At 39.4% G+C, this 10,990-nt stretch overlaps 2 protein-coding genes across 2 annotated transcripts in view; both read right to left on the bottom strand.

Annotated features, from left to right (window-relative positions):
* Positions 1 to 215: 215 nt before the first annotated feature.
* LOC133977239 (GRIP1-associated protein 1-like) lies at positions 216 to 1,392 on the bottom strand (the record flags this gene model as incomplete). Its single annotated transcript, XM_062415331.1, is given in 3 exon segments — positions 216 to 247; positions 374 to 421; positions 1,193 to 1,392. Coding segments are annotated over 3 exon segments (143 nt in total), but the record flags the coding sequence as incomplete, so codon positions are not given.
* A 7,001-nt stretch (positions 1,393 to 8,393) lies between these two features.
* Positions 8,394 to 10,990, bottom strand: part of LOC133977241 (GRIP1-associated protein 1-like) — an 8,872-nt gene continuing 6,275 nt past the window's right edge. Inside the window, exons 3-9 of the mRNA XM_062415332.1 lie at positions 9,989 to 10,050; positions 9,814 to 9,840; positions 9,553 to 9,660; positions 9,295 to 9,460; positions 8,632 to 8,801; positions 8,497 to 8,536; positions 8,394 to 8,398 (exon numbers count right to left, since the gene is read on the bottom strand). Of these exons, the coding sequence (XP_062271316.1) occupies positions 8,394 to 8,398; positions 8,497 to 8,536; positions 8,632 to 8,801; positions 9,295 to 9,460; positions 9,553 to 9,660; positions 9,814 to 9,840; positions 9,989 to 10,050 (578 nt within the window). The remainder of the gene's footprint in view (positions 8,399 to 8,496; positions 8,537 to 8,631; positions 8,802 to 9,294; positions 9,461 to 9,552; positions 9,661 to 9,813; positions 9,841 to 9,988; positions 10,051 to 10,990) is intronic.

Genomic DNA, 10,990 nt, shown 5'->3' with positions numbered 1-10,990 from the left:
CTTTCCTTCCCTCCTTTCCTTCCTTCCTTCCTCCCTTCCTTCTTCTCCTCGAGGACAACAGGAGGGTAATAATCTATTTCTCTAGTTTTACTGATATTTATGAGGTTTTGATGCATCGCTGTGAGGAAGACGAGCAGGTGTGATGAAGATAAGTGAAGGTAAACATGATGATGATGATGATGATGATGATGATGAAGATGAAGGCAGCGTCTCACCTCTCCTGCTTCTTCTTTAACTTCTCAGAAAGCTGCAAAACATGACAGACACATTTTTAAATATATATTCTGGTTAATAAACTAAATAAACATCTATTAAACATGAATCTAACACTTTATATTGTGTTTATTTTAAATTAAAGCTGAGGTTTGTTTACCTTTGTTATCTCTTCCTGCAGCTTGGTGATTTCAGCCTGTTTGGACGCCTGCAGACAGGAAATACTCAGATTACATGTTTATATAAACACGTCAGCTGTTCACATGAAGATGCTTTAAAATAAAGATTAATATAATAATAAATGTGTTCAGTTATAAATGATGCTGATGTGAGTTAACAGCAGAGATACGTTAAATGTTTACATAATATCAGTAGATTTGTATTAATGAACATCTAATTATTTATTTCGTTCATTAGCAGCTGTGTGTGTATATGTGTGTGTGTGTGTATATGTGTGTATATATGTGTGTGTGTGTGTGTGTGTGTATATGTGTGTGTGTATATATGTGTGTGTGTGTGTGTATATGTGTTGTGTGTGTGTATATATGTGTGTGTGTGTGTGTGTGTGTGTGTATGTGTGTATAAGTGTGTGTATATGTGTGTGTGTGTGTGTGTGTGTGTGTATATATGTGTGTGTGTGTGTGTGTGTGTGTGTGTATATATGTGTGTATATGTGTGTGTATATGTGTGTGTGTGTGTGTATATATGTGTGTATATGTGTGTGTATGTGTGTGTGTGTATATATATCTGTGTGTGTGTGTGTGTGTGTGTGTGTGTATATGTGTGTATATGTGTGTATATATGTGTGTATATGTGTGTGTGTGTATATATGTGTGTATATATGTGTGTGTGTGTGTGTGTATATGTGTGTATATGTGTGTGTGTGTACCTCCAGGTGGTGGATCTGCTCCTTCAGCAGCCTCTTCTCCTCCTGTGTGTGTGTATGTGTGTATAAGTGTGTGTGTATATGTGTGTGTACCTCCAGGTGGTGGATCTGCTCCTTCAGCAGCCTCTTCTCCTCCTGCTCCGTGTTCAGTGCCATCTCCAGCTCTGGTCCAAAGCAGTGAGTTATTGGACAGAGAGCAGCCGACCAGCCTAGCGCTGCCTGCTTAGCTACAATCTTCTCTACGCTCTTCTCTGACAGGCCTAAAGGGGGCGCCGCACACAGCAGGAGGGGGGGGGGGGGCAGTCTGTTAGGCCAGACACACACTACAGGAGCTCCGCATGCTGCATCATGTCTCACAGGGTTCATTTCTGGCTGAGCTGCAGAGTCAACGTCTGTGTTTACCAGGCGGGGAAGTAACTTAAAACTGCATTCTATCAAAAGGCCACCAGGGGGCGACCGTTCTGGTGTCAAAAGGACTTCCGTCTCTATACAAGTCAATGGAGAATTCACCAACTTCTCACTTGATTTCTAACCTCAGTAAACGTTTTCAAAATGTGTTTATGGTCTCAATCGCTAGTTTAAAACCTTCATGTCGTCCTCCCGGGTCAAATTGACCCCGTCTGTTTTGACTGTTCTTTCTTTCTTCCTTTCCTCTTTTCCTTTCTCCCTCCTCCCTTCCTTCCTTCCTTCCTCACTCCTTCTCTTTTTCCTCCCTTCCTTCTTTCCTTCCTCCATCCCCCTTTCTTCCTTCCTTCTGTCCTTCCTTCCCCCCTCCTTATTTCTTTCCCTCCTTCCTTTCTTCCTTCCTTCCTTCTTCTTTCTTTCCTTCCCTCCTCTTTTCCTTTCTCACTCCCTCCCTCCTACCTTCCTTCCTTCTTTCCTCCGTCCTTCCTTCCTTCCCTTCCTCCTTTCCTCCCTTCCTCCTTTCCTCCCTTCCTTCCTCCCTCCTTTCCTTCCTTCTTCCATCCTCCCTTCCTTCCTTCCTCCTTCCCTCCCTCCTTTCCTTCCTTCTTCCTCCCTTATAATAATAAACAATATATAAACAATAATAAATATATTTTTATATATAATGAAATGTAAAATAGTTTTGATTTTGCAGCTTTGCCAGAAAACCCTAAATAAACCTGAACGTCTCTACGTGAGTCGTCTCATTAGTCTGAAGGTTTTAATTGATCGTCCTGATCAGCTGATCGGCTCGTAGTGTGTGTCTATCCTGAGCCGGCGAGCTGCAGATTTACCGTAAATCCTCAAAAAAACAGGCAGCGTGAAAAGAATAAAGGCTCAAATTAGAAGAAATATATATAAGTATAAAATAAAGAATTCAGTGTAAAACCCATTTCCTGATTCATGACATCATCATCATCATGACATCATCATCATCATCATGACATCATCATCATGACATCATCATCATCATCTTAAAAAAAACTGAGCTATAAATCATGTTTCACTTTAAGATTTTATGTTTTTAACCCTCCTGTTGTCCTTGAGTCAAGGGAGGAAGGAAAGGAGGAAGGAAGGGAGGAAGGAAGGGAGGAAGGAATGAAAAAGGAAGGAAGGAAGGAAGGAAGGAATGAAGGAAGGAAGGAAAGGAGGAAGGAAGGAAAGAAGGAATGGAGGAAGGAAAGGAGGAAGGAAGGAAAGGAGGAAGGAAGGAAAGAAGGAATGGAGGAAGGAAGGAAAGGAGTAAGGAGGGAGGAAAAGAGGAAGGAAGGAAGGAAGGAAAGGAGGGAGTAAGGACGGAGCAAAAGAGGAAGGAAGGAAGGAGAGGAGGAAGGAAGAAAGGAAGAAGGAAGGAAAGGAGGAATGGAGGAAGGAAGAAAGGAGGAAAAGAGGAAGGAAGTAAGGAGAGAAGGAAGGGAGGAAGGAAAGGAGGAAGGAAGGAAGGAAGGAGAGGAGGAAGGAAGGGAGGAAGGAAAGGAGGAAGGAAGGGAGGAAGGAAGGAAGGGAGGAAGGAAAGGAGGAAGGAAGGGAGGAAGGAAAGGAGGAAGGAAGGAAAGGAGGAAGGAATGAAAGAAGGAATGGAGGAAGGAAGGGAGGAAAGGAGGAAAGAAGGAAGGAAGGAAGGAAGGAAAGGAGTAAGGAGGGAGGAAAAGAGGAAGGAAGGAAGGAAGGAAAGGAGGGAGTAAGGACGGAGCAAAAGAGGAAGGAAGGAAGGAGAGGAGGAAGGAAGAAAGGAAGAAGGAAGGAAAGGAGGAATGGAGGAAGGAAGGAAGGAGGAAAAGAGGAAGGAAGTAAGGAGAGAAGGAAGGGAGGAAGGAAAGGAGGAAGGAAGGAAGGAAGGAGAGGAGGAAGGAAGGAAGGAAGGAAGAAGGAAGGAAAGGAGGGAGGGAGGAAAGAAGGAAGGAAAGAAGGAAGGAAAGAGGAAGGAAAGAAGGAAGGGAGGGAAGGAAAGAAGGAAGGAGGGAGGAAGGAAAGAAGGACAGGAAAGAAGGAAGGGAGGAAAAAGGAACAGTCTAAACAGACAGGGTTAAAATGACAGGAGGGTTAAATGTTTAATTCTTTATTTTAGGCATTTTAATCTCTTTAATCTTCTTTTTATTCACTCTAGTTTATACTTTTTTTTTTGTTATGCTTCTTTTGTGTTTTTATGTTTTTAGTTAAACAAAAGGAAACTTTCCACTCTGGTTTATAATAAAGTTAAATTTCTTTTCTCTGAATCACTGAAGACTTTTAAAACAATTAACACGTTTATGGAGTTTATTCCCTATTTTAATTCAATTAATGGATTTGAGAGCAGTATTTATTGATTTCATGCTCAGATTTTGTGATATTTTCTCTCAAAACACTCTTTCAACCGGTTAGTTAGTTAGTTTAAATCCTGATTGTTTAACAACTTTTATATATAAATGTATTTAAGTTTAATAACAACATGTGATTATCAAGAGTTTAACTTTAAGAGCGTCTGATAGAAACTATATAAATAAATTTGCCTTGCCCTGCTACTACAGTAATTACGGTAGCCTAAAGACACTTGCTCAGGTTTGACCAGCCTGCCGTAATTACTGTAATAGCAGTGCAGCTTAAATTAAAAGGTTAATGTCTGATAGAAACTCTGATGTTTAAAGTATAAATCTGTGCCTGGAAGACTTTTATTGTGAAACTATTGTGCAGGAAGTGTTTCTGTTATATTGACAGTAAAATAAATAATAAATAATAAGTGAATTAAAAACCGTATAAGTATTAAAACAGAGAGTGATGATGAGTTTAAAAGGAGTCTGTTACTATAATGATGAGATTAATAAAGTGGAAATGGACTTTACACTGAATTTAAGTCTTTAAAACTGTTTCATATTAAAGTTTAAATGCCACTTTTTTTATTGTTTTGTTGAGAATTTACGGTAAAAAGCATCATAAAGGACCATACTGATGATTCACATGTTAAACTTCATTATTAAAAAAAACAGAAATGTTCTTCATCTGTTTTCAGGTTTTTTTTTATGAAAGTCGTTAAAAAATTATAACAATCAAACTTCCTGCAGAGAAAATCCATCACAGTCACAGTTTGATGCATTCAACACCAGATTAAAGCTCTGAGAGAAAAATTAAGTTGCACTGCTATTACAGTAATTACGGTAGCAGAGTGAAAGAGGAATCAGTGACTTTAGATACCGTAATTACTGTAGTAGCAGTGCAACTAAATTAAACCCAATTTGGTTTTTGTGTTTCTGCTGTGAGTTAATAACAAACTTAAGCTCAGAGTAGAATAACGACTCCTTCCACTTTACTTATTTACACTTTTTTAAAGGGTAAATTAAATATTAAGTTATTTTATAACAACATCTATTTATCCATCATCCTTTTTATGGTGTTTATAGCAGCAGAAGTTATTTTAATGAAGTTTTGTTGTCCATTTAACCTTCCTGTCGTTCTCCCGGGTCAAATTGACCCCGTCTGTTTTGACTGTTCCTTCCTTCCTTCCTTCCTTCCTTCCTTCCTTCCTTCCTTCCGTCTGTCCTTCCTCCCTCCTTCTCTCTTTCTTTCCTACCTCTCTCTTTCCTCCCTTCCTACTTTCCTTCCTCCATCCCCCTTTCTTCCTTCCTTCTGTCCTTCCTTCCTCCCTCCTTCCCTCTTCCCTCTGTCCTTCTTTCCTTTCTTCATCCTTTCCTCTTTTACTCTTTTCCTTTCTCCCTCCCTCCCTCCCTCCTTCCTTCTTTCCTCTTTCCCTCCCTCCTTCCTTCCTCTGTCCTTCCTTCCTTTCCTTTCCTTCCTCCCTTCCTTTCCTCCCTCCCTCCCTTCCTTTTCCTCCCTCCCTTCCTTTCCTCCCTCCCTCCCTTCCTTTTCCTCCCTCCTTTCATTCCTTCTTCCTCCCTTCCATCCTTACTTCTTCCCTCCTTCCTTCCTTCTTCCTCCTTTCCTCCCTTCCTTCCTTCCTCCCTCCTTTCCTTTCTCCCTCCTTCCTTCTTTCCTCCTTTCCTCCCTCCTTCCTTCTTTCCTTCCTTTTCCTCCCTCCTTTCATTCCTTCTTCCTCCCTTCCATCCTTACTTCCTCCCCTCCCTTCCTTCCTTCTCCTCCTTTCCTCCCTTCCTTCCTTCCTCCCTCCTTTCCTTTCTCCCTCCTTCCTTCTTTCCTCCCTCCTTCCTTCTTTCCTCTGTCCTTCCTTCCTTCCTTCTTCCTCCCTCCTTTCCTTCCCTCTTCCTCCCTTCCATCCTTCCATCCTTTCCTCCCACCTTTCCTTCCTTCTTCCTCCCTTCCTTCCTTCCTTCCTCCTTCCTTGACTCGAGGACAACAGGAGGGTTAAATACATAATAAATGTGTATGATGAACCACAGGAGAGTCAGAATAAGTCGCTATGAGCTCAATAAAGATCAATAAACGGGTAATAATCAATAAATAGTTAATAATCTTCCTCTTCAGGTCAATAAAGTGACTTCATGTGACTGTGATGGATTTAAAGTTAATTCTTTAACAAACAACCAGTTTGGTCCTTTAAAGATGTGATGAAGCTGTTTTGTGTTAGAAGTGACGTTTCTTCTTCTTCTTCTTCTTCTTCTTCTTCTTCTTCCTCAGAGGAGATGAAGTTAAATAAATCCAGTCTGAGCTGCTACCACACTTTATATGTGTGGAGATAATCTCATTAATCTCTTTATAATCTCTTTAATCTCTTTTAATCTCATGTTCAGACTCAAACCAACACACACACCGTCCCTGCTGCAGGAAATGTAGATTCATCCGCTGCAGGAAATAGTCCCAAAAAATCTCTTTATGTTTGTTTTAGTGTTAAAAACTAAAATGACGCATGAAACTAAACCTGCATTTATGAGAAGAGACAAAGAGAACTTGACCCCGTCTGTTTTGACTGTTCCTTCTTTCCTCCCTCCTTCCTTCTTTCCTCTGTCCTTCCTTCCTTTCCTTTCCTCCCTCCCTTCCTTCCTCCCTCCTCCCTCCTTTCCTCCCTTCCGTCTGTCCTTCCTTCCTTTCCTCCTTCTCTTTCTTTCCTCCCTTCCTACTTTCCTTCCTCCATCCCCCTTTCTTCCTTCCTTCTGTCCTTCTTTCCTCCTTCCCTCCCTCCTTCCTTCCTTCCTTCTTTCCTCTGTCCTTCCTTCCTTTCCTTTCCTCCCTCCCTTCCTTCCTTTCCTCCCTCCTCCCTCCTTTCCTTCCTTCTTCCTCCCTCCTTTCCTTCCTTCTTCCTCCCTTCCTCCCTCCTTTCCTCTTGCCTCTGTCCTTCTTTCCTTTCTTCATCCTTTCCTTTCTCCCTCCCTCCTTCCTTCCTTCTTTCCTCCTTTCTCCCTCCCTCCCTCCCTCCTTCCTTCTTTCCTCCTTCCCTCCCTCCTTCCTTCCTTCCTTCCTTCTTTCCTTCCTTCCTTTCCTTCCTCCCTTCCTTCCTCATTCCTTCCTTCCTTCCTTTCGACACATGAAACTAAACCTACATTTATGAGAAGAGACATCAGAGAACTTTAAAATCTCCTCCTCACTAAACTTTATATGTGCATTAATAACTTAAACTAGCAGAAAGAGAGAAAATTAGGTTCCTTAAAGTTAGCCACGATCCATTTAAGGTGGACTGACCTTTAAGGTGGATCATCTATTCTCATTATAGTGGCTGCTGCTAAGTTTAAATTTCTTCTTCTTTTCCTTTTTTAAAGACAGAAATGGACTGATTAGATGTGTATATTTATTAACTATTTAACTTCCACTATCAGACTGATGCTGTAGATAATTAAGGTGGAATTAGAGGATCCTCTCAAATAGGTACGTATGGTTGTAATCAATAGTTTCATGTTAACTGTAATTGTGGCATAAAATGGTGTTAATAACAATAATAATGTTTATTGTTGTTATTTCTGGGAGAATAAAATCATCCAATAGAAGTTATTATTGTGACAAGTTTGGTTCTGAGTTGTGTCTTTAAATCAGGAGGGTCCAGGAATGAAAAAAGGAAGGAAGGAAGGGAAGGAAAGAAGGAAGGAAGGATGGAAGGAAGGAATGGAAGGAATGGAGGAAAGAAGGAAGGAAGTAAGTACAGATGGAAGGAAGAAAGGAAGGATTGGATGGAAGGAAGGAAGAAAAGATGGAAGGAAGAAAGGAAGGAAGGAAGAAAGGAAGGGAGAAAAAGAAGGAAGGAAGGAAGGAAGGAAGGAAAGAAAGAAGGAAAGACGTACAGATGGAAGGAAGAAAGAGAAGGAAGGAAGGAAAAGAAGGAAGGAAGGAAAGAAGGAAGGAAGTAAGTACAGATGGAAGGAAGAAAGGAAGGATTGGATGGAAGGAAGGAAGAAAGGAAGGGAGAAAGGAAGGAAGGAAGGAAGCAAGGAAGAAAAGAAGGGAGAAAGGAGGGAAGGAAGTAGGAAAGAAAGAAAGAAAGAAAGAAAGAAAGAAAGAAAGAAAGAAAGAAAGAAAGAAAGAAAGAACAGATGGAAGGAAGGAAAGTGGGCCGGATTGGACTCCTCAGCGAGCCGGTTCTGGCCCGCGGGCCTCATGTTTGACATCTCTGATTTAAAGTCTAGTTTAAAGTTGAATCTGCTGCAGCTCTGAGACGGACTAACATGCTGGTTTGAGTCTGTACCAGAGTTTAAACGTCTAAAAAGAAATAAAATAAAACTTAAACTTCATATAAACTAAATTAACCTCAAACAGAACAACAACCAGTAATAAAACATCTGAATGAACTAAATGTTACAGTTTAAAGTGTGTGACGGTGAATTAAGCAGCAAAGCTTCTCGTGACCCTCCAAAGAAAACTCTGCTTTCCTTTCATGTGAAACTATAATTACTGATTCATAATTAACCAGAAACAATCATTAAATGACACATTCCAGGTTCATCTGCTGGGTTTTATTATATTTATATTTCTCTAATCAGACTAGAAACAGATTAAATCTCACATGAAATGAGCAGAGTTATTCTTTTAAAGGGAAAAGCTGTGTAATACTAATAAAGACGACTTATAGAGAGACTCACCGTGTGTCTGTTTCTCTGTGTGCTCCAGCTGAGCCTCCGTCTGCACCAAAACAGGAAACAGGAAACAGCTGATTACTATGAATGTATGACATCATCGATAACTAATAAAAAATATAATAATTCTCCGTCCGTCACCTGTTCTGCTCTCTCATTGGCTCCCTCCACTGCTGGCTCCTCCCCTCTCCCTGTGACATCAGAGACACCGTTGGCGCTGGCTGAGCCGTCGGTCTCCGTGGCGACGGCGCCCTGGTTGCCCTGGGCGACCGCCTGTCTCTGGTGCTCCTTGTCGAAGCGGTCCTGGAGGGCTGAAAGAAGAGAAGAAGAAAAAAAAGAGGAGTTACATATGAGGAGTTTGTCTACTGTCTTTAATTCACTTATTATTTATTTTACTTTGCTGGGTTTTTTTTTTTTTTTTTACTGTCAATAAAACAGAAACACTTCCTGCACAGATGTTTCACATTAAAAGTCTTCTAGGCACAGATTTATACTTTAAACATCAGAGTTTCTATCAGATAAGCCATTAACCTTTTAAATTAAACTGCACTGCTATTACAGTAATTACGGCAGGCTGGTCAAACCTGAGCAAGTGTCTTTAGGCTACCGTAATTACTGCAGTAGAAGGGCAAGGCAGATTTATTGATATATAGTGCATTTCAGACCCAGAGTTTGATTTGCACCTTGGTCTGCAGCGAGTGTTTTATTATTTACACACACACACACACACACACACACACACACACACACACACACACACACACACACACACACACACACACACACACACACACACACACACACCTCTCATCTTCTTCTGCAGGGTGCAGTTTTCGGCCTGCAGGCGGAGCAGCTCTCCGTCCACAGGGCTGGAGGCGGGGGGGTTGGGGGCGGGGCTAGAGGCTGAAGCTCCGCCTCCTTCCTTCAGATCCTGGTTCTCCTTCTCCAGCTGCTCGATCTGAGTGCACAGCTGCAAGAGAGGAGAGTTATGGTAGTGTGTTATTATAGATGTTGTTATGTTAATGTTACAGAGGTCACACAGAGACACACACACACACTAACCTTGGACAGCTCAGTCATCAGTGTGCTGTTCTGAAGTCTGAAATCTTCTTCCTGACTGTGAAGTTTCCCCTGAAGCATCTCGTTCTCACTCAGCAGAGCATCCACCTCCTGAAACAGTATTAAAATAGATGATTAACTAATCAATTAGTCTGGTAAGTTTAAATATAAGATTTGATTTAGTATATATGAACAAATCAGCGTAACCATAGTAACCTCGTGGTCATCACAGTAACCGTGGTAACCACAAAGAGGAAGACTCACCTGAGCTTTCTTGCTCTTGTTCAGAGCCTGTAGAGACAAATAAATAAATGTAAATAAACAACAAATCAATGCGAGATATAAAGTTTAAAAAAAAAAATAATTTAAAGTGTTACGATTTAAAGATTAAACATTTCTCGACTTTTTTTTTATTTTTATTAATGAAGCTTTTTTTTACCTTCTGAGCTTTGATAAAATCTCTTTCCAACACGGCATTTTTCTGACGGACGGCGTTCAGCTCTGAAACAACACAGCATCATCATCATCATCATCATCTTCATCATCATCATCATCACACAGAGACGATATCTGCTCATAAACTATGTAGATGATGTTTAACACTCTGGTAGAAAACAGCTCCATTACTATTTTATTTTTCTCATTTTCTTTCTTTATTTTTCTTCACTTCTATTATTATTATTTGTATTATTATTTTTATTTTTTTAGATGAATTCATGTATTTGTTTTTATAATAATTTTTATTATTTATTTTTATTTATTAAATAATTTATGTATTTATTTTTTTCCTCATCTTTTTATTTATTTATACATTTTCTACTATTTTTATTCTTCTATGTATATACTTTTATTATTATTATTATTATTATTGACAATGTAGAGACTGTACTTTTTTTTTTTTAACCTAAGCTGTTAATAACATTACTGTGTGCAATGCTCTGAAAATAAAAATAAAATAAAACAGAAAGTAGCTCCATTAACATATCTGTATTATATATATCGGACAATATTAATATCAGTGTTTATACCGTCTGATATTTGCCATCTTTTTTTTTTAAAGATATACAGGCTGCATTTTATGTGTATTTAAACCTTGTTCTTACCTTTATTTTATCTCATATTTGTGTATATATATATATATATGTAGCATGGCTGAATGTAAAGTAAAATCCTTAATAAATATACACTTTAAATTAAATTCCCAGTGTAGTTTACTGATTCAGTGCATTGAATTAAGTTTATACAAGTTTCACATTTTAAGGATCTTTGCAAAAAAATGTGAGTTTATGTGTTTATTCTGTATATATATAAGATTATAAACTAATATATCAGAATATTATTTATTCCCTAATATCAGCCTGATAAAATCCAGTCAGACTGTGTTTATTGTTTAATATGATCATGCTGCACAGAGACATGAATGTTAGGAATTAACAGTAAA

Source organism: Scomber scombrus, unplaced genomic scaffold (genome assembly GCF_963691925.1).
Source record: "Scomber scombrus unplaced genomic scaffold, fScoSco1.1 SCAFFOLD_114, whole genome shotgun sequence".
Lineage (NCBI taxonomy): Eukaryota > Metazoa > Chordata > Actinopteri > Scombriformes > Scombridae > Scomber > Scomber scombrus.
The sequence above is the reverse complement of the archived record's forward strand: the minus strand, read 5'-3'. Positions and strand labels throughout refer to the sequence as shown.